The 25,976-nt window shown below is 47.0% G+C and overlaps 1 protein-coding gene across 1 annotated transcript in view; it reads right to left on the bottom strand.

Annotated features, from left to right (window-relative positions):
• The window catches only part of adgrl4 (adhesion G protein-coupled receptor L4), a 191,119-nt gene extending 165,434 nt beyond the window's left edge, over window positions 1-25,685 (bottom strand). The window contains exons 1-2 of the mRNA XM_085978287.1: window positions 25,586-25,685; window positions 23,430-23,606 (exon numbers count right to left, since the gene is read on the bottom strand). Of these exons, the coding sequence (XP_085834413.1) occupies window positions 23,430-23,606; window positions 25,586-25,685 (277 nt within the window). The remainder of the gene's footprint in view (window positions 1-23,429; window positions 23,607-25,585) is intronic.
• Window positions 25,686-25,976: the final 291 nt, after the last annotated feature.

The raw sequence follows: 25,976 nt of genomic DNA on the forward strand, positions 1-25,976 counted from the left end.
GCTCTCGACAGCCTCCCCCGCAATTCTCGAGTCTCTGCTGGATGACTGGGCGGTTGCTCGTGGTCGACGCCCGAGTCTCTGGCCTTGATCTCCAATCCACTGATCTCCAGGAACGAATCCCCGGGAGGTGATGCAGAGTTGCAGGTAGGTTCGAACTTGCCTTGTCGCCAATGTTGTGTCTGTGTATAATAAGACACAGACTGCAGGAGAACGGTACACCAGGTGTCTACTCAACGTGGCTCACACTGGAACTGATCTGTACAGATTACTACTCAGTGTTATATACAGGTGTGGTCACTGCCGGTACTGCAGTGTACATGAGCTGTAAAAGATAGTTCCCCCCTTAAAGGTATATACATTACAATCACCCTTTTGTCCTCTCTCCTTCCACATGTCCCTCACAACACCAGCCTTTGACACTTTCAATCCAACTTACTAAATCACTGCACTCATTTCTCCCTTACTGCCCCCCGTCCTCACGCTAAAGCCACTCTTGTACCTCCCTGCTTTCAGATGGTGAATCACCAGCTGAGGAGACGGGCCCTCAAGCTGCCAGTGGGGGTGAAGCTGCAGGCAAGGAGGAAGATGAAGCCGGAGCATCAGCGCCACCCTCTCCCGAAGAAGCCCATGCCCACACTGAGAATGCGCCTTCCCTGGAGGGGAGCAGGGGGGAAGGGTCTGATGAGGGTGAAGCTCCAGGACCCAGCGGGCTGCAGCAACGCGATGGGGGTAGGGAAGCTCGGGGGCCTTCTCCCCGGAGGGAGAGTATGCCAGCGAGTCCTACTGCACTGGACGCAGAGGAGGAGCGGCTGATCGCTGAAATGAACACCCAGGTGGTAGACATGCACACTGAACTCATGGGTGCAGTGGGAAGGGTGCCTGAATGCATTGAATCACTGGCAAGGAGTGTGGAGCACTTCGCTGTAGCACAGGCGGATGCCACGCAAATGTTTAGTGCTGCAATTCAGTCACTGGCTGCCATGACCCCATCTCTGACTGCTCTCATGCAGACTCAGATTGAGGCCACGCGAGCACTGACTGCTGCCATCCTCGCTGGTTCGGACACATTTCCCCGGGGGTCTCACCGCGCCACAGCAGGCCAGCAATCTGTGCTCCAGCAGATTGCTCCGGATGCTGAAATGCTGCCCCGTGGGAGTGCCAGTGTGTTGGTCGAGCAGGGAGTTGCTGTCCTCTCTCAAGATGACAGCATTCCTGCTGCCACCACTGTCACTTCTCCACTGCACTTGCCACCGCCTGTAGGACAGACTGCTGCCGCCCATGCAGAGTTGGTGCAGTCTGCAGCCGGGCCCTCCAGGCCCAGAGCTGGTCGAGGCTGTCCTTCAAGGGCATCTGCAGTCTCAGGTTCTGACAATCAGCAGCCTTCCACCAGCCTTGCTACAGCCACTGGGGTCCCATTACGGAGGAGCAGTAGGGTGGGAAGGGGGGAAGTGTGCAAGGGAAGGAGATCACCCTCGAAGGGCAAAAAGTAGGAGGTGTGACAAAATGTTGGTCATTTTTTTATTAAAGGCTGAGGTTCGTGGTCAAACTTTTGTTTAGTGTTTTGGACATTATCTCCAGGTTGTGAGAACCAGTTATGTTAATGACTGTTTTTTTGTATTTCTTTCTATTAGTTTGCATGAGGAAATGACACACACAGAGTTTGTAAAATAAATTAAGTTTTTGTATTCAAAATGTACATGTTTGGTCTTTGGAATCATTGCTGCCTTGGCCGGCTTAGGGGTTTCAGGTTGGTTTCATTCATGTTGTTCTCAATGGCAGAAGCCATTTCCTCAGCAGGGGCCTAGAAGCGGCTTGCTATCAGCTGTTGACGGGCGGCCCTTCCAGTTTCTACATTGTGGGCCTCCCTCCCGCCTTGATGCTGATGATGATCATCCTCCTCCTCTTCCTTCTCCTCTTCCTCCTCCTCCTCTGGTGGTGCTCCAAGGCCTGGTGACATTGGCTGGGTCCTAAGGATTGCCAGGTTATGCAGCATGCAGCACACAACAAAGTGGGAGACTTGCTCAGGCGAGTACTGCAGGGCTCCTCCAGAATGGTCCAGACAGTGGAACTGTTGCTTGTGCACGCCGATTGTGTGCTCAACGATGTTCCTGGTAGCTAGATGGCTCTCGTTGTACCGCAGCTCAGCAGGGGTGTTGGGCGTACGGAGCAGTGTCATCAGCCAGGTGCACAGTGGATATCCCTTGTCCCCGAGAAGCCAACCACCTGGGTGATGCGGTGCCTGGAAAAGTTCTGCCACAGTAGTCTGGCGCAGGGTGCATGCATCGTGGCTGCTGCCAGGATAACAGGCATTGACAGCGAGTATCAGCTGTCTGTGGTCACAGACCAACTGCACGTTTAAGGAATGGAACCCCTTTCGGTTGTGGAAATCCTCTGCATTCTCATGCGGAGCACGCAAAGCCACATGCATGCAGTCAATGGCGCCCTGCACCATGGGGAAGCCTGCTATCCTCGCAAAGCCCATAGCGCATTCATGCTGCTTGGCCGGGGTGATGGGGAAAGAGATATACTCTCGTCTCCTTTTATAGAGGGCATTTGTGACCTGACGGATGCAGCAATGGACCGCGAACTGGGAGATATTGGCGATGTCCCCAGCAGCTGATTGAAATGAGCCGGTGGCATAAAAGTTGAGAGCCACTGTTATCTTCACTGCCACCGACAGAGACGTCCTGCTCCTCAGTTGAGGCTGCAGATCTGGCTGCAGCAGGTGGCAGAGCTCAGTGACCACCTCCTTGCTGAAGCGCAGCCTTCGCAAACACTGCTCCTCAGACATATTAATGTATGAGAAATGTTGGTGAAAAACCCTGGGAGGGTAAGGTCTCCTGTACAGAGGCCTGTTGGCCCTCCTCCGTCTGGCCATGATTGCCACTCTCTCTCTGCGTCTCTGCGGCCTCCGATTCTGCTGGCGCAGGACGACGCCCCCAATCAGGGCAGCCCCCATAGTCTCTTGGCAATCAAAGTAATGAAGGTTAGAAACCAAAGTACCTGCAAATTTATGCTCAGTAGCCAAAACTACTTCACACAGCGTTGACTCAATGCAGAAGTCTCTCTTTGTCTCTCTCAAAATCTCTCTCTCTCGCTCAGAACGAGTGGTGCAAAAATGTCTAGCACAGAAAACGCCAGGAAGAGGCCCCCTTTAAATAGCGGCTCCCCAGCCCCACAGCGACTGGGAAGCGTTCCAGTCTACCTGTCGTTGGTTGCGCCAGGCGGAAAGGAGGGGGGCACCACTCAATTTCTATTCCGGGGCGCCACAAGGGCGTTGCATGCTCGAAAGTTGTCAAGATCTGCGTGCGCAGGAGATCGGGCGGTATTGTTTAGCGCCACTGCAAAATGTCCGGTCAATTTCGCGAGAGGGGCAGATATCGTCGCGCCCGGGCGCTAGTTGATTTGTGCCCCATTAGCGCCCTCTTAAGGCGTTAACGGGAGGCGCAAACCAACTGAGTTTTTCCCCCTGTGACTCTATGATAGAAAGGCACAGAATAGGTAAGAAGCTTTTGAAGTCAATAACTAACCGATTGAGTCAGAGGATGCGAAGGGTAGTTGTTAAGCGAGCAGCAACTACATTGAAAGCGGTGACTAGCTGAGTGTCACAAGGATCAGTTCTGGGGCCATTTATGTTTTTGTTGGAGATGAATGATCTGGAGGAACTGATGGTAACAAAGATCGATGGATTTACCAATAATACCACAGTGGAAGGGCCCATAAATAGAGAACCAGCTGCAGAGCGAACTGACAGATTGGGGGACTGGGTATAAGTGGAAGCTGCTTAATGTAAAGCTGAGTAAAGGGAACAGAACAAGTGGGACAGCAAGATAAATGGGAACAGTCACCAGAAAGTGACACAAGAGAGGGATCTGGGGGCTTTAGTGGAAAACACTTTAAAATTGTCAGCAGATTGTGCAGCAATGGTGTAAAAGGCAAACACGATCTTAAGATGTACAGCTCGGGGGATACAATAATGGTCCCAGGAGGGTGTGGCACTACGGCAGCTGATTCAGGCACAGTGTTTAAAAGAGAATTAGGTAAACACTCAGAAAGGAAAAATATTAAAAGGAATGGGGACAAAGCAGGAAAATGGAACGAGAGTAGATAGCTTCAGTGTTCAGCTACAGAGGCTTGATGTGTTAACATTCCATAGAATCATACAGCACAGGAGGAGGCCAATTCATTAAATATATTCAAGAAGGAGTTATATATATTTCTTAAGGCTAAAGGGATCAATGGATATGGGGAGAAAGCAGGGACAGTTACTGAATTTGGATGATCAGCCATGATCTCATTAAATGGCGGAGAAGGCTCGAGGGGCCGAATGGCCTGCTCCTGCTCCTATCTTCTATGTTTCTATGAGGCCATTCGGCCCATCGTGCCTGTGCCGGCTCTTTGAAAGAACTACCCAATTAGCTCCACTCCCCCTACTCTTTCCCTGTTATCCCTGCAGTTTTTCCTTTTAAAGTATTTATCCAATTCCCTTTTGAATGTTACTATTGAATCTGCTTCCACCACCCGTTCAGGCAATGCATTCCGGATCATAAAATATTGCATAAAATAAATTCTCCTCATCTTTGTTCTGGTTCTTTTGCCAATGACCTTAAATCTGCTTCCTCTGGTTACTGACCCTCCTGCTAGTGGAAACAGTTTCTCCCTATCTACTCCATCAATACCCTTCATAATTCTATGAAAGAAAGACCACTTGAAGATGATTATTTTACACAGAACACTGTTCTGCCCCACCTTGAGTAATTGTGTGCAATTCCAGGCACCATGTCATGGAGGGATCATCTGGAGACCGAACAAACAAAGGCGCCGAGGTTGATGATTAGATTGGGAACTTGTGCTGTGAGGAAATGTTAAAGGACAATGGGTCTGGGTATGTTCACTTTGGAGAAAAGGTGACAGAGCTGGTCTGATGGATGTATTGAAGATGCTAAAAAGAACAGATAAACTGAATGCCAGAGAGATGTTCAGTATTAACACAAGATCTAAGAGAAGGGACATGGTTTCCTCGAGTATAGAAGATTAAGGAGTGATCTAATTAAGATGTTTAAGATGATTAATAGATTTGACAGGGTAGATCGAGAGAAACTATTTCCTCTGGTGGAGGAGGACGGAACAAGGGGGTAGAACCTTAAAATTAGAGCTCGGCCATTCAGGGGTGATGTCAGGAAGCACTTCCTCACACAAAGGGTGGTGGAAATCTGGAACTCTCGCCCCCGAAAAGCTGTTGAGGCTGGGGGTCAATTGAAAATGTCAAAACTGAGATTGATAGATTTTTGTTAGGTAAGAGTATTAAGGAATATGGAACCAAGGCGGAGTTTAGATATAGATCTGCCATGATCTAATTGGATGGTGGAATATGCTCGAAGGGCTGAATGGCCTACTCCTGTTCCTATATTCCTATGCAAGCTTAGACAAGTAAAGATGATTAGAACATAAGAACATAAGAAATAGGAGCAGGAGCAGGCCAATCGGCCCCTCGAGCTTGTTAAGTCTGTGTGTTATAGTGAGAATTACTACACAGACCACAAGAGTAAATTTTAACAGGTCTTTACTAGTCGAAGGTCCGGGCTGAACTGCCCAATAAATCATTACACAGCACTTATATACCGGTGTGGTCACCACCGGTATTACAGTATACAGCAGCCAAGATAAAGTAGTGCAACTCTTAAAATAGTTCTCTTAAAGGTGGAACGGTTACATACACCACAATCCTCCCTTTTTAGCTTAACAGTATATATTCCCCATTAACATAACATAATAACATATATACACAACTTCATGTAAAAACAGTTCACAGATTCAGTCTCTCTGGAGGCTTCCTGACTCGGTCCGGATAACGCCTCGGTGGTGTAGTAGTTTTCGGTGGTGTAGTAGGTTCTTTTGGCAAGGTCGATTCGGCTTGAATGCCAGTGTCGGGTTCATCTGGTTCCAGTATCACCGGATCGGAGGTAGATACTATGGGTATCTCTGCTTCATCATTAGGCATATAGAGTTGTGGTGTAGGTTGTCCCTTTTTGGATGACTCTATGGTCTGGTCAGCATGGCGCCTTATTATGCTTTCACCAATGTCCACGGTATACATCAGCGGTCCTAGTCGTGTGCAAATAGTTCCAGGCTGCCATTTCTCGGTACGGTAGTCCCGGGCCAAAACTTGTTGACCTATCTGGAAGGTTCTAGTTGGCCTTTCATTCATGCCTTGAAATTGCCGGTTCTCTACGTCCCTTCTGATGTTTGGCTTGATCAAATCCAGCCGGCATCTTAGTCTTCGATTGAAAAACATCATGGCGGGAGTTTGGTTTGTAACCACATGTGTTGCATTCCTGTACGAAAACAAGAAGTTATCTACCTTATGTTGTAGATTTATGTCTTCATTACCCATGGCCTTTATGGCCTTCTTGAAGGTCTGGACAAACCTTTCAGCTAATCCATTGGTGGCAGGATGGTATGGGGCGGACGTGTAGTGCTTAACCCCATTGTTTTTTAAGAACTTCCTGAATTCTTCGGACACAAATTGCGGTCCATTATCAGAACAGATCTGTTCCGGCAGCCCATTCCTGGCAAATATGGTCCTTAATACTGTGGTGGTTTTTTCCGTGGTGGTGGAGGACATCTTTATTACCTCCGGCCACTTGGAGTGTGCATCCACCGCGATTAAGAACATTGAGTCCATAAATGGACCAGCAAAGTCGATATGTACCCTTTGCCATGGAGATGAGGGCCACTCCCATGGATGTAGAGGGGCTTGTGGTGGGGCGTTTTGGACCTTCTGGCATCCTAGACAGCTCTTGGTCATTTCTTCAATGTCTCCATCGATACCTGGCCACCACACAAACGCTCTGGCTAGGTTCTTCATTTTCACTCCACCCAGATGCCCCTCGTGAAGCTCCTTTAGCACTTTATGCTGGAGTTTGGGTGGAATCACCACTCTGGCTCCACACATCAAAGTTCCTCGGCACACTGACAGCTGTTCTCTTCTTTGCGAGAATGCTGGCAACAGTGGTTCGCCATGTGCTGGCCATCCCTTCACCGTTAAATCGTAGACTCGTGAGAGAGTCGGGTCATTTCTCGTTTCCTTTTCAATGGTAGAATTTGTTACTGGTAGACATTCCACTATGGTTGAGTGGAACATCTCCACTGGGTCCACTGTAGGCGCCTCTTCTACCGTTGGCAACGGTAGGCGCGATAAACCGTCAGCATTCCCATGCTGTTTTGATCCTTTGTATTCTATGTCATATTGGTGTGCCCCTAGGAAAAGGGACCACCTCTGTAGCCTTTGCGCTGTCATAATGGGAACGCCCTTTTTAGGGTTGAATATGGATACCAACGGCTGGTGGTCTGTCAGCAGTGTAAACTTCTGTCCCTGCAGGTAATGATTAAACCTCTTTACTCCCCACACCAGGCTGAGAGCCTCCCTATCTATCTGAGCATAGTTGCGCTCAGCGGAGGTCAATGATCTGGATGCAAATGCGACTGGCCTTTCCAAGCCATTTGGCAACTTGTGTGAGAGTACTGCTCCAATACCATAAGGAGAAGCATCACAAGCTAAACGAATAGGTAGCGTTGGGTTGAAATGAGCCAACACTTCCTCTGAGGTGATCAATGCCTTGCTTTTGCGAAAGGCCTTCTTACAGTCCTCGCTCCACTTCCATGGTACTTCTTTCTGCAAAAGAGCATTCAGCGGGTGCAGCACCGTGGATAGATTTGGCAGAAACTTATGGTAATAGTTAATCAACCCTAGGAACGACCTCAACTGGGATACATTTTCCGGAGCGGGAGCCTTCACAACAGCTTCGATCTTGTCAGGTGACTTGTGCAGCCCCTCCTGGTCAATGACATGACCACAGTACGAGATCCATTTCTGAAAGAACTCACATTTCTGGCGATTAACTCGAAGTCCATATTCCTTCAATCTGGTGAGCACCAGTTTCAAATTTGCAAGGTGTTCCTCATCGTCATCTCCTGTAATCAGGATATCGTCCAAGTAACATTGAGTGTTTGGAATTCCCTGTAATACCTGCTCCATGGCCCTCTGCCAAATTGCTGGAGCCGAAGCCACTCCAAAAACCAGTCTATTATATCGATACAAGCCTCTGTGCATGTTGATTGTGAGATACTGACGCGACTCTTCCTCAACTTCCACCTGTAAGTACGCTTGCGCCAGGTCTATCTTGGTGAAGTGTTTCCCGCCAGACAATGAAGCAAAGATATCCTCAATCCGCGGAAGCGGATATTGCACCGTGTGAAGCACCGGATTAACTGTGATCTTGAAGTCTCCACAGATGCGGACCTTCCCCGGTTCCCCTGGCTTGTTACTCGATAAACGCTTCATGACGGGAACAATGGGCATGGCCCACTCACTCCAGTCCACCTTAGACAGTACTCCTGAACGTTCTAGCCCTTCCAGCTCAGCTTCCACAGCAGGTCGTATCGCATAAGGTACCGGTCTGGCTTTGAAAAATTTTGGGTTAGCATGTTCTGCAATCTTGATTTTTGCCATAATTCCTCTCAGTGTTCCCAGTCCCTGTTGGAACACCTCTTTAGCCTCATCCAATATTCTGGACAATCGTTCAGGTTTGACATCTTTTTTTCCGGAATCTACCGTTATTGCTTTTAGGGAGTGCCAGTCCATATTTATTTTCCTGATCCACTCCCGTCCCAGAAGTGGTGGACCTCCCTCAGGTAGTACATATAAGTCCATTCCTTGGTGTTCTTTGCCCTTGTGTATCACCTTGACTTTTATCTTTCCGATGGGGTATACTCTTTGCCCCGTGTATGTCTGCAATACTATCTCCGTATCCCGTAGGGGAATATGTGTGACTAACCTTTTGTAATCTTGCTTATTCATGACCGTCAACGCCGATCCGGTGTCCAATTCCATCTTCACTTGGACTCTTGCTACCTGCAGTGTGACCCAGATAGTTTGTAGGTCAGCTTCCTTACTCACATTGTGAATTCTCAGACTACCCAGTTCCTTGCCGTTGGAGTCTGAATCCGAATTCTGTTCATCCGAACTCTTCTCAGCCACCTTATGTACCTTTTTGCACTTTTCCTGTGGTGACTTTTTGTTGCTGGTCTTCTTTCCTGACCGGCATACTTTAGCTATGTGACCAAGCTTGCCACATTTTCTACATTCCTGGTTTTTAAACCAGCATTGGTTCTGATCGTGTGTTGTCTTTCCACAACGATAACATTTCGTTGTACCCAAAGCCATTTGATCTACGCTGAGTACCGCTGCCTTCAACTGCATTTCCGCAGTGCCTCTCGCTGCGGCTTCGTGCGATGCTGCAATAGTGACAGCCTTATCAAGTGTAAGATCGTTCTCTTCAAGCAGCCACTTTTGTGTTCCTTCTTTTGACAATCCACACACAAATTTGTCTCTCAGTGCCTCTGTCAGTCTTTCCCCAAACTGACAGTATTTCGCTAGCTTACGCAGTTCAAGTAAATACTCCGCGTTGCTTTCCTCTTTCAGTTGCGTTCTCGCATAAAATTTAAATCGTTCCGCTAACATCAGCGGTGTGGGGTTCAGATGATTTCTCAGGACAGCAACAATATTAGCGAAAGCCTGATCCGCCGGTTTAGCTGGTGATAGAAGATGCTTCAATAGCCCGTATGTCTTCGCACCCATTGAGTTTAGTAAGGTTAGTGCTTTATCTTCATCGGATATTTTATTTACCTTACAATAAATCTCTATGCGTTCTACATACGTGGTCCAATCTTCAACATCGGGATCGAAATCATTGATGTTACCACGCTTAGGCACCCTCGCAATCTTCTTGAGAAACAAAAAGAAATTTTTCTTTAATTTTTTTTTTTTTAAATGGCGGTTTCCCGCGCTTGTCTTCTTCCCCTGCCTACGAAAATGGCGGCTTCCCGCGTTTGCCTTTCTCCCCCGCTGGCTGTAATGGCGATTGCCGTATTGCTGCTTTCGCCCTCCCCAGCGGTTCTCAAATCGTACCTCCCAGCCCCTCTTGCAGTCTGGTCCTTTCCCCCCGGCTGCGGCTGAGTTCTCCGCGTTTTTTTTATTTTCTCCCGCACCTTACGCTGTCCCGGTCGCTGCGCCTCGCGGCCTCGGTAGCTGCAAGGCCTTTTTCACCGGTCGCGGTCGAGCTCTCTCTTGACGCTGTTGCGTCTCCCAGCCCGCTTGCAGCCCGGTCTTTTACACCGGCTGCGTTTGCATTCACCGCGGCTCCCGTGCCTTACGCTGCCCCAGTCTCAGCGCCTCTGGCCCCGACTTCTGTCCGGCTCTTTTCCCCGGCCGTGGTCGAGTTCTCCGCCCTTATATCCTCCGTTTTTCCCTCCCCTACTTCACAGCCAACGTGGCCGATTTGCTGCTCGTCGCTGATCGGCTTACCCACCACCGTGATAGAAGGGATGATCACTGCCTGTTGCTGATGGAAGGCTTCGTGTCAGTATTCTTCCTTTGCTCTTCAGACCCGCGTCTTTTCTCAGCAGGATGATGAGGGCGGATGCCTCCTCTCAACGCCCGTTAAACTGCCTTGGATGTATCTCTGCCGCAGGGTAAGATCGTACTCGTCGCCACTGTTAAGTCTGTGTGTTATAGTGAGAATTACTACACAGACCACAAGAGTAAATTTTAACAGGTCTTTACTAGTCGAAGGTCCGGGCTGAACTGCCCAATAAATCATTACACAGCACTTATATGCCGGTGTGGTCACCACCGGTATTACAGTATTCAGCAGCCAAGATAAAGTAGTGCAACTCTTAAAATAGTTCTCTTAAAGGTGGAACGGTTACATACACCACAGAGCCTGCTCCACCATTCAATAAGATCATGGCTGATCTGATCCTAACCTCAAATCTTCTATCACTCTCCATCCCACCCGCACCCATGTGATCTCCCGGGAGAGGCGAAAAACCAGATAAAAAACCCAATGGCCAATTTGGGAGAAAAAATCTGCGAAATTCCTCTCCGACCCATCTAGGCGATCGAAACTCTTCCAGGAGATCACTCTGTCCCTATATTTTCTACAGTACTTACCTTCTGTAAAGGCGATCTCCACCCCAGCCAGAAACAGGAATAAAACCATCTCCTGAAATCTAACACAGAATTAGAACACAAGAAGTAGGAGCAGAACCAGGCTACACGGCCCCTGGGCCCGCTCCACTACCCACAGGGCCATGACCATTCCGAACCTAGACTCATGTCCAATTTCCTGCCCGCTCCCCGTAACCCTTAATTCCCTTTACTTCTTGGAAACTATCTATTTCTGTTTTAAATTTATTTAATGATGTAGCTTCCACAGCTTTCTGGGGCAGCAAATTCCACAAACCTACCACCCTCTGAGTGAAGAAGTTTCTCCTCATCTCAGTTTTGAAAGAGCAGCCCCTTATTCTAAGATTATGCCCCCTAGTTCTAGTTTCACCCATCATTGGGAACATCCTCACCGCATCCACCCGATCAAGCCCCTTCACAATCTTATATGTTTCAATAAGATCGCCTCTCATTCTTCTGAACTCCAATGAGTAGAGTCCCAATCTACTCAACCTCTCCTCATATGACCACACCCTCATCCCCGGGATTAACCGAGTGAACCTTCTTTGTACTGACTCGAGAGCAAGTATGTCTTTTCTTAAGTATGGACACCAAAACTGTATGCAGTATTCCAGGTGCGGTCTCACCAATACCTTGTATAACTGCAGCAATACCTCCCTGTTTTTATATTCTATCCCCCTAGCAATAAAAGCCAACATTCCATTGGCCTTCTTGATCACTTGCTGCACCTGCATACTAACCTTTTGAGTTTCGTGCACCAGGACCCCCAAATCCCTTTGTACTGCAGTACTTTCCAGTTTCTTGCAATTAAGATAATAACTTGCTCTATGATTTTTCCTGCCAAAGTGCATAACCTCACACTTTCCAGTATTGTATTTCATCTGCCAAATCTCTGCCCACTTACTTAGCCTGTCTATGTCACTTTGCAGGTTTTTTATGTCCTCCTCACTCACTACTTTCCCTCCCATCTTTGTATCATCTGCAAACTTTGATATGTTACACTCGGTCCCCTCCTCCAAATCGTTAATATAGATTGTAAAGAGTTGGGGACCCAGCACTGACCCCTGCGGAACACCACTAGTTACTGATTGCCAGTCTGAGAATGAACCATTTATCCCAACTCTCTGCTTTCTGTTAGAGAGCCAATTCTCCACCCACGCCAGAATATTACCCCCAATCCCGTGATTTTTTTATCTTAAGCAATAATCTTTTGTGTGGCACCTTGTCAAATGCCTTTTGGAAGTCTAAATACACTACGTCCACTGGTTCCCCTTTATCCACCCTGTATGTTACTTCCTCAAAGAACTCAAGCAAATTTGTCAAACATGACTTCCCCTTCATGAAACCATGCTGAGTTTGTCCTATTAAATTATGTTTATCCAAATGTCCCGTTACTGTCTCCTTAATAATGGACTCTAACATTTTACCAACCACAGATGTTAGCCTAACAGGTTTATAGTTTCCAGCCTTCTGCCTACTACCCTTTTTAAATAAGGGTGTTACATTAGCAGTTTTCCAATCTGCCGGGACCTTTGCTGAGTCCAGGGAGTTTTGGAAAATTATTACCAATGCATCCACAATCCCTACCGCCACTTCCCTCAAGACCCTAGGATGTAAGCCATCAGGTCCAGGGGATTTATCCGGCTTAAGTCCCATTATTTTACCAAGTACCACTTCCTTAGTGATTTTAATCGTATTTAGCTCCTCTCCCCCTAGAGCCCCCTGTTTGTCCAGTGTTGGGATATTCTTAGTGTCCTCTACCGTAAAGACTGATACAAAATATTTGTTCAGCGTTATTGCCATCTCAATGTTTCCCACCATTAATTTCCCAGTCTCATCCTCTAAGGGACCAACATTTACTTTAGCCACCCTTTTTCTTTTTATATAACTATAGAAACTTTTGCTATCCGTTTTTATATTTTTTGCTAATTTACTTTCATAATCTATCTTCCCTTTCTTAATCAATCTTTTAGTTATTTTTTGCTGTCTTTTACAGACTTCCCAATCTTCTATCCTCCCACTAGATTTGGCTACCTTATATGCCCTTGTTTTTAGTCGGATACTATCCTTTATTACTTTACTTAGCCACGGATGGCTATCTTTTCTTTTACACCCTTTTTTCCTCAGTGGAATATATATTTTTTGGAAGTTGTAAAATAACTCCTTAAATATACACCACTGATCATGTACCGTCTTACCCTTTAATCTATTTTCCCAGTCCACTCTAATCAATTCCGCTCTCATACCTTTATAATCTCCTTTATTCAAGCTCAGCACGCTTGTTTGAGATCCAACCTTCTCACCCTCTACTTGAATATGGAATTCAGCCATGTTATGGTCACTCATTCCAAGGGGATCCTTTACTAGGACATTTTTAATTAATCCTGTCTCATTACACAGGACCAAATCTAAGGTTGCTTGCCCCCTGGTCGGTTCAGTTACATACTGCTCAAGAAACCCATCCCTAATACACTCAATGAAGTCATCCTCAAGGCTGCTCTGCCCAATTTGATTTGTCCAGTTAATATGATAGTTAAAATCCCCCATAATTATAGCTGTTCCCTTATTACAAGCTTCAACTATTTCCTGATTAATACTCCGTCCAACAGAGTTGCAACTGTTCGGAGGCCTGTAGACTACGCCCACTAGTGTTTTTTTCCCCTTATTATTCCATATCTCTACCCAAACTGTTTCACTATCCTGCTCCTTTGACCCAATATCATTTCTCTGTATTATAGTGATTCCTTCCTTTATTAACATAGCCACCCCACCTCCCCTCCCTTCCTGCCTGTCCTTCCTGATTATCCAGGTAGGATATAATCTCTTCGTACAGAGGGTACTGATTATATGGAATAGCTACCCAGGGGGGTCAGTGAAAGTGATGGATGTTATAAATGCAAGAACTGTTATGAATAACATTTTTGGCAGATGAGGTATGTGAGAAGAAGTGGGTTAGGAATTTTTGATCTTTGGAACTCGTCTAATGGATTACAAGTGGCCACTTCAAATCTATACAATGCCATGTTCCTGAGAACATTAGGAAATACTAGTGGTTGTGGGAGCAACAAGGGCATGTGGGTTGCTTCAGTACATCTGCTAGTATGCCAGTGATAACCATGATTTCCTGGAACTTGCTTGATTAGCCTAGGAATTGACGGAGAATTTCCATAGGATTTCCTGGAATCTACCGCAGGATATTTTTTCCCTCTCTGTGTTTTGGCCTTCTGTCACAAGTTAGCGTTGCCAGAGACTGGGGCAGGCGGTGTGTGAACCTGTACTGCCTAACGGTCAGGGTGAGCGGCGGTGGGCCTGTGGTCTTAGCACTCTTACAGTGTCAGCCATGGTAGCACTCTTGTCTCTGAGTCAGAAGGTCGTGGATTCAAGTCCCGCTCTTGAACACAAAATCCAGGCTGACACTACCAGTGCAGTACTGAGGGAGTGCTGCAATGTCGGTTGTGCCCTCTTTCAGATGAGACATTAAACCGAGGCCCCAACTGCTCTCTCAGGTGGACATAAAAGATCCCCTGGCACTGTTTCGAAGACGAGCAGGGGAGTTCTCCCCAGTATTCTTCCCAATATTTATCCCTCAACCAACATCACTAAAAACAGCCTATCTGGTCATTATCACATTGCTGTTTGTGGGACCTTGCTGTGTGCAAATTGGTTGCCGCGTTTCCCACATTACAACAGTGACTACACTTCAAAAGTACCTCATTGGCTGTGAAGAGCTCTGAGACGTCCTGTGGCCATGAAAGCAGCTATATAGATGCGCGTCTTTCTTTTATTTCCTTTCTTCCTCTAGCTCGCCTTCCTATCCATACATCCGTAATATAAAAACGGCTAAAGTGAAATGGCCATTGACTGAGTCGTGAGCCACGCAAGGTCTTGGCAGGTTGAAATCCCATTGTTTGCCCTGGGATCCTGCCAACTCTCCACACAATGTCCTGTCGTGTTAAAAACAAAAGTGGCTACATGCATGAAAGCAAAGTACGCCAAGTGCTGACCAATTGGGTGACCTTTTAAGAGACAACAAAGACGCTCTTATATTTATAAATAGCAACAAATAGCACAACAGCGACAAACGCAGATTACAAAAGAAGCTGGGTGGGTAGTGGGGGAGCTGTTTTCACTGTAAAGCGGTACTGACCGCTGCCAATACATTGCTTGCCCCAATGGCAATCTCGGTTCGCCAAGTACCGAACCACCACCGTGACAATCACATCAGTCCAACAGATCCCCACTCTTGTTTTCACAACCGTTTCACCACTACTTTGTAAACAGGAGTGCCAAGCCCATCGCAGTCACACAAAGCCGTGCTCGGCAGACAATACAAAGAGATTATTCAGATTCCATGTTCCAAAGCAAATTGACAGCTTCCTTCCTCCAAAACGATTGTGGGTTTTGATTAGCTGCGGGAGGTGGGGTGAGGGGGAGGGTTCAAGGCAAGAGAGGCACAAGGTCTCCGAACATGCAGCAATGTCATTAACCTCGTCAAGCACAAACTTCGCCTGGAGCACAATCCCGAAGGGGAAGTACATCGAGGAGGAGGGGGGGGGGGGCGGAGGAGGAAAAAAACACCGGATGATCGACAAGTTGTAAAGACAGTGGACTTGGTCTGAGGTGCTCTCAGATTAGGGTGCGGAGATATGGGCGCGATTGCGAGATCTGGTACACCGTAGTGGGGGTGACGGGGCAAGGGGACGCGGCACACAAGGCGGGAGCGTGACTTCCAGATGAGGCCACGGTCCTGCCGTGATCCCTGTGACTGCGCGCGGCTCCCCGCTGGGAGGGAGTCCCGGGACCGAGCAATTGCCACAAACGCTGCCAATTCTTGCGTCAACGTGAAGTACAGTTTGAGCGTGCATTAATGTGATAACGGCAGACTTTGTGTGCTGCCTCTCCCTCTAACTTAACCTCACTGTATGTATTTAACTTACTTATATATGTATAACCTACCTGTTGGGGCCGTTGCCCCTTTAACTTACCTTTTAGGGCCATTGCCCCTTTAAGACGCGCCTTAGCGTGCTGACGTCACGTCACGTACAACGTAGCGTGCTGACGTCATGGCACGTACGACGTGACGTGCGTGAGGTGGCTGCCGGCCCGACTCGGCCTTCCAGAAAGGCTGCCGGCACAGCCCGGCCTAGCGTCTTTGGCCGCATCTACCAGCCGCCGGGAGCGACGCGATCTTCCGCTCCCGCGGCAAGCATCGGCTCAGCCTGGCCTCCAGCTCCCGCTCCCGACTTCGGCCTCCACGGCCAGAAACGCGACCACGCGCATCACGTGACGCCCCAAGCGCGGACAACGCTACCGAGCGTGATGAGGTCATCACGCTCCCCACAGGACTGCTACGTAGTCCTCGTGGAGTCCTCGCTGGGACACAGACCTACATCACGGTGCTCCTACAGCAGCACAGGCTCCGAGCAGTTGTATTGTCCCCATGCTTGAGTCTTGGAAATTGTTTGTCTGTAAGTATTTTAGAATGCTATGGATGATTAGTGTGCACTGCATGTTGTAGAAAATGTTTAGTTGCAACTTTTCTCTGTCTAGCTGATTAACTAGTAGCTGTATTTTGATGCACTATGTACAGGGCTAATTTAAAGAGAATGCCTTCCAGTTTACTAAATGTACTGTGTTGCTCAGGCGTACCTAAATTTGTGTATACATATCAGTTATGCGCTTGTATACTAATGTGTGCTTCCATTTCTGTGTTGTATTTCAGTTTTACAATTAGAATCGTTCAGTAAAGCGTTACAAGAAAAGTCAAGCCTTGTGATTTTATTGGAAGATATCGAGTTGTTCGCTATCTGTCTAGCTCTGCATAGAATCGCGTTGCGAGGGCAGAACACTTTGTCTGGGATCAGGCCCCTGGCCTACTCAGTCTTTCCTGATAGGTGCATCCTCTCAAGTCTGGTGATGTCCCTTGTAAATCCTTTCTGCACTTGCTCCGGTACTTTCAATATCCTTTTCGCAGGACGAAGACCAGAACTGCACACAGTACGGCGTGGGGTAGAAAGCGGTCTTGGGCGTCAGCGCAAAATGGATGGTATCGCATCGGACGCCTGTTACACGCCCTGCTTGATATTCGATTCAATTGAAGTCAATGGACCTGTATCCGGGTGATTCGATACCTCCCGTTTTGCTCTGCCGCCCAAGGCGCAGTTCTACCGCTAAGTGTGGTCTAACCAAAGTTCTATATAAATTTAACATTACCTCCCTGATTTTGTTTTCTATTCCTCTGTAAAGGAACCCCAGTGACGTGATAAAACTACTAGGCACTTGGTCTAAGCGTTAAACAAAGCTTTAATCGATTGTTTTACTACATGGAGGTCTAGTTGTGTCCTTCACTAGTTCCTGTTAAGAATGTCCTGCACAAGCTGGGCCCGTGCCCGAGTATTTATACTCTCCCTGGACAGCGCCACCCACATGCTGCTCAGTATTATTTCATAAGTCTTTCTTTCATGAATGACTGATTCATGTCACCCAGTACTTTGTTTGGGCTCCTTATGGCCTTATCAACATGTTTTGCTCGTGATTTATGTGATTCACATTCCCAGATTTTTGGTCTTATACCGCATTTAGCGTCTTACCGTCCGAGGAATAAGCCATCTCCTCATTCCCCCTACCAAAATGAACCACCTCACACTTTGCAGTATTGAATTTTATTTTCCATATATCCGCCCACTCGCCAGTCCTGTTTATGTCTTCCTGAATTGTGGTGCAGTCCCCACGTTATTAGCCCTACTCCCCCATCTCAATTTGGTATCAGCTGCAAATTTCAAAGCAATACCTTCAATTTCTGAATTCAAATCACTTGTATAAATGGTGAACAACCGAGGTCCCACCACTGATTCCTGCAGGGCCTATTTTCTGCCAGTTCAAAGGTAATCAATCTCCTCTAGAATCAATTACCTTAGTCGGAGTTAAATTTGGGGCCTGTCGAAAGGCCTCCAGGGGACTCATACCAGCTGCCAGTTGGCAAGAGTTGCGGTAAAGCCATATAAAGATGAGTAACTCGCGAAATACCCAGGACAAACCCCTTTGACATACAGGCAGATGAAAGATCTGCTCACACACCTCACCACCACCCCCCATGTAGAAATTAGGTTGAATCAGGTGCTGCACCAATTCTGGCAGCAACTATGCAGGCCCTATGTTTCTAGAAGTCCTACTTTTTCCTTGAATTTGTTCTTGGGCCATGAGCAATGCTAACATGGCCACATTGTTGCCCATCCCTAGTTGCACTGCGAGGTGCTAGGCCTATCTTCCCTCTGAAGTACATTAGTGAACCAATCAGGTTTTTATCTGAGGAAGGATGTTCTTGCCATGGAGGGAGTGCAGCGAAGATTCACCAGACTGATGCCTGGGATGGCAGGAATGACGTATGAGGAGAGATTGGGTCGATTGGGCTTATACTCGCTGGAGTTTAGAAGAATGAGAGGGGATCTCATTGAAACTTATCAAAATTCTAAAAGGCCTGGACAGACTAGATGCGGGAAGGATGTTCCCGATGGTCGGGGAGTCCGGAACCAGGGGTCACAGTCTAAGGATAAGGGGTAAGCCATTTAGGACAGAGATGAGGAGGGATTTCTTCACCCAGAGAGTGGTGAACCTGTGGAATTCTCTGCCACAGAAGGCAGTAGAGGCCAATTCATTAAATATATTCAAGAAGGAGTTAGATATATTTCTGAAGGCTAAAGGGATCAAGGGATATGGAGAGAAGGCAGGAACAGGGTACTGAATTTGGATGATCAGCCATGATCTCATTGAATGGCGGAGCAGGCTCGAGGGGCCGAATGGCCTACTCCTGCTCCTATCTTCTATGTTTCTATGTTACAACAATCTTTCCTTGTTGGTTGCTATGGGGGGCGTGGAATTCATGACCTCTGACTTGCTGGCCCAGTACCATAACCACGATAGAGATCACCAACTATCTGAAGTTAAACTAGAGCTTTGCCCTGACCTGAGAACATTTCATGGGTGATGTACAGACTGTTCTATCATGGCTTGATGATGCCCAACACGTTTACTGAGCATCAACAGGACTGTAGTCACGTCACATCTTGCAAATGTCAAAGTTATCGTTGAAAAAGAGAAGCATTCATCAAGCAGGCCAAACATTTCTCTGGTGTCTGATCTATAATCAGTTGGAGCAGGGTAAAGATCTAAGCATGGTATCGTACCTCTCATGTAGCATTTGATTTTCTAGGCCCACGGCATGCTTAATGGCTGAAGCCTTAAATAAATTATCCATTTGCTTTGAAATGGTTGAGATTTACTGCAGAGGAACATATTTTAGCACATAATTTAAATGTGATGCTTCAAAGGTCTATATTGAGCTACCCCATCTATCTGATCACATGGCACTGTGGCTGTGATAATCACTCTGGGTGTGACAGCGTTCATAGAATCATAAAATGATGCAGCACAGAAGGAGGCCATTCGGCCCATCGTGCCTCTGCCGGCTCTTTTGTAGAGCTATCCAATTAGTCCCACTCCCCCGCTCTTTCCCCTTCGCCCTTGGATATTTTTCCCCTTCAGGTATTGACCCAATTCTCTTTTGAAAGTTATTATTGAATCTGCTTCCACCACCCTTTCAGGCAGTGCGTTCCAGCTCACAACAACTCGCTGCGTAAGAAAATATTTCCTCATCTCTCCTCTGGTTCTTTTGCCAATTACCTTAAATCTGTGTCCTCTGGTTATCGACCCTTCTGCCACAGGAAACAGTTTCTCCTTATTTACTCTATCAAAAGCCGTCATGATTTTGAACACCTCTATCAAATCTCCTCCTAACCTTCTCTGCTCTAAAGAGAATAATCCCAGCTTCTCCAGTCTCTCTACATAACCGAAGTCCCTCATCCACAGGTTTTCTCTCTCCACAGATGCTGCCCGACCTGCTGAGTATTGCCAGCATTTTCTCCTTTTATTTCAGATTTCCAGCATCTGCAGTATTTTGCTTTTGTATTCGTGTTTAATTCACCGCCCCCTCTCTTCCAGGAATGAAGAAGTTCCGCTCTGCTCTCCGACGGGATTTCCATTTGTCTCTTTTACCTTGTTCATCTTCAACGCTTTACTTGTTCCATTACCATCTCCTTTCACCTTGCACCATCATCCCTGTTGTCATTTAATCTCTCCTGCCTTCCACCCTATCACAGACCTTCCCTTTTGTTCTTTCCTCCCCTCCCCACTTTCCCTGCCCCTGCACTTGCTTAAAATCTGTTATATCTCTAACTTTTTCCAGCTCTGATGAAAGATCATCGACCTGAAACATTAACTTTCTTTCTCTCTCCACAGATGCTGCCTGACCTGCTGAGTATTTCCACCATTTTCTGTTTTTATTCCCTCATCCCTGGTACCATTCTGGTAAATCTCCTCTGCACCCTCTTCAAGGCCTTGACATCCTTCCTAATGTGTGGTGCCCAGAAATGGACACAATACTCCAGCTGAGGCCTAACTGGTGATTTATTTTATTTTAAGAGGTTTTAGGGGCAAAGATTTTGCTGTACCAGCTTCTGGCACACACCGGGAGCGCGTAACGGGAAAATGCGCCAACCCAGCTTAGATTTTGCATCCTGATATGCTCTCCCAGTGGAATCTTTGCCCCTTTATCCCTTTGTTGAGTTAGCAGACGGCAGAATTAACAGAGAATTAATCTGGATCACTCGTTCAATTTAAGGCACAACTGTGTGACAGCTCCAAACTGGTGAAAGTCCAGGTCCGAATTCAGGAAGCACTTCGTCACACAGAATGATTACTTGGTGGTGAGAATGTGGAACACGCTACCGTATGGAGTGGTTGAGGCAAATAGCATAGATGAATTCAAGGGGAAGCTAGATAAGTACGTGAGGGAGAAAGGAGTAGAAGGATATATTGATATGGTGAGATGAAGTAAATAGAGTGGGAGGAGGCTTGCGCGGAGCATAAAAACCGGCATAGACCAGTTGGGCCGAATGGCTTGTTTCTGTGCTGTGAATTCTATGTAATTCTAGGTCTTCCTGTAGAGTACTGGAAGCATAACCTCGGTAAATCTCTGAAGGGGCAGTTGAAAGCTGCGATGGCCCAAGGTTTGCTATGGGAGGATGAGCCAGAAAGGGGTCCCTCATCTGTACTTGTCTCTGTTACCTTTGTGAATTTTATATAAACACACTCTTCACACTCCAGAAACTTGAGCACAAAAATCCAGGCTGACACTCCCGTGCAGTGCTGAGGGAGTGCTGCACTGTCAGAGGTGCCGTCTTTCGGATGACATGTTAAACCGAGGCCCCATCTGCCCCCTTAGGTGGACGTATTTCGAAGAAGAGCAGGGGAGTTCTCCCCGGTGTCCTGGCCAATATTTATCCCTCAACCAACATCACTAACACAGATTATCTGGTTATTATCACATTGCTTGCGGCAGCTTGCTGTGGGCAAATTGGCTGCCGCGTTTCCTACATTATAATACTGAATACACTTCAAAAGTACTTCATTGGCTGTAGAGTGCTTTGGGATGTCCAGTGGTCATGAAAGGTGCTCTATAAGTGCAAGCCTTTCTTTTTTTTAATATCACACAGAGCGAATTTAACCCTGCTTCTAAGTTAAGGAAAGGAGTGGTTGCATTTACAGAACAACAACTTGCATTTACTTTGCACACTTACCGTATAAGGCACGTCCCAGAGCGGAACGGAACAGAGCCATAGAGAGGTTGATTGAAGGCTTTCCAAAAAGATGGGTTTTGAATATTTCAAAGGAGGAGAGAGAAATAGTGAGGCAAAGGGGTTTAGGGTGGGAGCAGTGAGCAGGCCCTATGTGGGGCTGAAGGAAGGAGGATGCAACAGGAGGTCAGAGTTGGAAGACCGAAGGATGCGGGAGAGAGTAAGTTTGGAGGAGGTTGCAGAGGTAGGGTTGAGTGAGGGCATGGAGGGATTGAAGATGACAATGAGTATTTTAATGTAATGTTTTGAAGGACAGGGAGGCAGTATAAGTTCACAAAGAAAGGAGTGATAGGTGAGTGGGGCCTAATGTGGTACGGGATATGAGCAGCTGCATTTTGGGCGATTTGGAGTTTAGGGAGCGTGGACAAATCACAGCCAGCAAGGAGATCATCATTGGAATATTTGAGCCTGGAGGTGACAAAAGATCAGGGTTTCAGTGGCAGGGGGGCTGAGGCCAGGCCAGAAGTGAGTAATGCCATGGTGATGGAAATAAGTGGTCTTAGTGGTGGAGATGTTGTAGGCTTTGAAGGTCATTTTTGGGTTGAACAGGGCGCCAAGGTTGCGCACAGTCTTCCTCAGTTTGAGGAGTCAAGGAAGGGTCAAGGGAGTGGAGTTTGTGGTGGGACCTGGAAATGATGGACTTTGATCTTCTTGATGCTCAGCTGAAGGATGTGGTGACTTAGCTGGGACTTGATGTAGGGCATTCTGACAGCAGAGAGGTGGCTGTATGGTCCAGAGAAGTGGTGGAGAGATGGAGCTGGTAGTTTTTAGCGTACATGTGGAAGCTGACCCTGTGTAGTCGATGATGTCACCAAGGGGCAGCATATGATGGAGAAAAGAAACGGACCAAGGATAGATCCTTGCTGGACTCCTGAAGTGATGGTGCAGGAAAGGGAAGAGGAGAAAGGGGTCTTGGCCGATGGCTGGTACTATCACCATTTGTCTCTTGTAAAAATGTTCCACGACCTGCCTTAATAATGTTCTCTGTAACTCACGGCTCTCTTTCCTTTGTTCCTCCAACTATCATCACACTTCAACAACAACAACAATTTGCATTTACATAGCACCTCTAACATAGTATAACATCCCAAGACGCTTCACATGAGCGTTATAAGACAAGAAGATTGACACCGAGCCTAAGAAGGAGACATTAGGACAGGTGGCCAAAAGCTTGGTCAAAGAGATAGGCTTTAAGGAGCATCTTAAAGGAGGAGAGGGAGAGGCGGAGAGGTTCAGGGAGAGGATTCCAGAGTTTAGGGCCTCGGCAGCTGAAGGCAAGGCCACTAATGGAGGAGCGAAGTAAGTGGAGGATGCACAAGAGGCCAGGATTGGAGGAACGCAGAGTTCTTGGAGGGTTTTAGGAATGGAGAAGGTTACAGAGATAGGGAGGGGGGGAAACCATGAAGGAATATTAAGCCATTTCCCCTTCGTCCCCGCCAAGATTTTTCTCGATGGGCAAGGGTCCGATTTTGGAGCGTGATTTCATAAAATGCCCCCTGGATTGTCAACATTTGTATTGCCGTGAAGCAGAAGCAATGATGCTGGAGTCTAAGTATAACTGCACTCTCCACATTACAAGGACATTTGGAATGCACGGGACAGGGAGAAAAAAAAACCATTTCGGGCTACCTCGCTGGCCCTGTCATTTACGCGCAGTTTTATCTGTATAAAACCACTGAGAAGCATCTTCTTGGAACGTGTTTCCCTACCTTCGCAGTGACGCACTCCATCGCCCGTGAAGCCTGCGTTACAGTAGCAGCCGAGTTTCCCGCCCAGCACGGTGCAGGTAGCATTCCTGTTGCACTCATTGCCGTTGCAGTTTTTGTTGCTGTCAGCACTGGAGCTTGACGACAGGGAGCACAGGTCCAGCAGACTGGACAGCCACACTGGAATTTGAAAGGTGGAAAAAAAAAACATTTGATGAAGGGTACAAAACCAGAGCTTCAAAGAGTCGAAATCAATGGTTCTAAACGTGGAGTTAGAATCCAGAAACCAGAAACCAGAAACCCCACAATGCAGATAGAGGCCATTTCGGCCCCTCGATGGATTCCTGAGACAATGTAGAGCACGCATGAAAAGCTATTTTTCCTCAGTTGAATGAGAATTCTGTTTATGAGTCAGAATCATATCGCACTCATCGTGCCTGTGCCAGCTCTTTGAAAGAGCTCTCTGATTAGTCCCACTCCTCCTGCTCTTTCCCCACAGCCTTGCAAATTATTCCTGTTCAAGTATATATCCAATTCCCTTTTGAAAGTTGATGTAAGAAAACTACTAGGCACTTGGCCTAAGCGTTAAACAAAGCTTTAATCAACTGTTTTACAACATGGAGGTCTAGCTGTGTCCTTCACTAGTTCCTGTTATGAATGTCCTGTTCAAGCTGGGCCCGTGCCCGAGTATTTATACTCTCCCTGGACAGCGCCACCCGCAGGCCACTCAGTATTATTTCATAAGTCTGTCTTTCATGAACGACTGATTCATGTCAAAAGTTACGATTGAATCCCTTTCAGGCAGTGCATTCCAGATCATAACGACTCGTTGCGTAAAAAAATATTCTCCTCATCTCCCATCTGGTTCTTCTGCCTACGTCATCTGACCGTCCCCCTCCCTCACCGCCGAAACCCATATCTATGCCTGTTGTCACGTTAGTTTGGCTCAGTTGGTGGCACTCTCATTTCTGGGCATCACTCGGTTGTGAGGTTTGAGCTGTACAACAGGAATGAACTCATAATCTGGGCTGAGTGTAATCCTGAGAGAGTCCTCCATTGTTACTGCTGCAATCTTTCAGATGAGGTGTTAAACTAAGAGGAGGCAGAGAGTGGGGGTGAACAGATGCTTTTCTGACTGGAGAGAATGATGCAGTGAGGTCCCCCAGGGGTACGGTATTAGGAAATTTCTTGCTATCTATAAATGACCTGCTGGACTTTGGTATAGCGAGTGCAGTTTTTGAAGTTTGCGGGCAATACAAAACTTGGCAACGTAGTAAATAGTGAGCAGGATAGCAGCAGACTCCAGGAGGATATAGACAGACTGGTGGAATGGGCAGACACATGGCAGATGCAATTTAATGTGGATAAGGGTGAAGTGAAGCGCTTTGGGAGATAAAACATAGAGAGGCAGTATAATCTAAATGATACTATTTTGAGGGGTTGCAAGAACAGAGGGACCTTTCTAAAAGGCAATTGGCCATGTACTTGAAGAGGGCTAATTTGCTGGGTTATGGGGACAAAGCTGGGGTGTGGGACTAAAAGAGTCGGCACAGGCGCGATGAGCTGAATAGCCTCCTTCTGTGCTGTAAGAGTCTATGGGCTAGATTTTATCAATGGGGGCGTGTTGGGGGTGGGACTGCTGGTTGTCAGGTTTCAGTCCTGCCCCCATGACGTCCAGCCAAGCCCACGCTATTTTCCCTTGATTGACCTTGTTAAATGATCCAGCCTGGGACTCTACTCAGCAAAACCTTTCTCCAGTCCAGCCGTCTGGATAGAGACCATTTCAGAACTTTCCCCGTCCTCAGTGTTCAGGCTTGTCTTGCTCCATTTTTTTCCCATTCATCATCAGACAGCTACTGTTAGCTGTGAATTGGAGAGAATCCAGGAGCCCTTCCCCTGCCCAGAGGTTGCGACGTAGATTTAAGAGAGCGGATTAAAACCACCGAGAGAAATTAAAGCCCGGGCAATGAGGAAGACAGATGTACTTTGAAATCATGGAGAACACCCAGTGTACAGGAACAGAAACGTTTTATAAAAACAGGAAGAATGTCCAAACCAGCCAACTCCTTCTCCACAGATCAACTCCACTTGGTCATGACTTCCCTTAATCCCTTCTCTCTCCAGAAATAATTTCAATTGTTTGTTGAGCCTATTCATACTGTCAGCTTCAATGCCCTTCCCTGCTAACTCATTCCAAAATTCTATTAGTCTTTCAGGGAACATTTTCTGCCTGTCTTCCCTTTTTATTCTGAGACTCATTTTTAGCTTGACTTCACTTGGGATTTGAACCCTTCGCAACACTGAACAATTTGCATGGATCAATTTCATGAATTTCCTTTCTGAGCTTGAAAATTTCAATTAGGCAGGGTTGAAGTCTTTCTATTCCAAAGAATCTCCCTTGTTACCATGTGTGTGTAACAAAATATGTAAGAAAGAAAGAGCTTGCATTTATAAAGCGCCGTTCATGACCTCAGGATAGCCCAAAGCTTTTTACAGCCAATGAAGTACTTTTTGAAATGTAGTCACTGTTGGAATGTAGGAAACGCGGCA

This window comes from Somniosus microcephalus, chromosome 3 (genome assembly GCF_052327205.1).
Source record: "Somniosus microcephalus isolate GS21.2 chromosome 3, FLI_Smic_1.0, whole genome shotgun sequence".
Taxonomy (NCBI): Eukaryota; Metazoa; Chordata; class Chondrichthyes; order Squaliformes; family Somniosidae; genus Somniosus; species Somniosus microcephalus.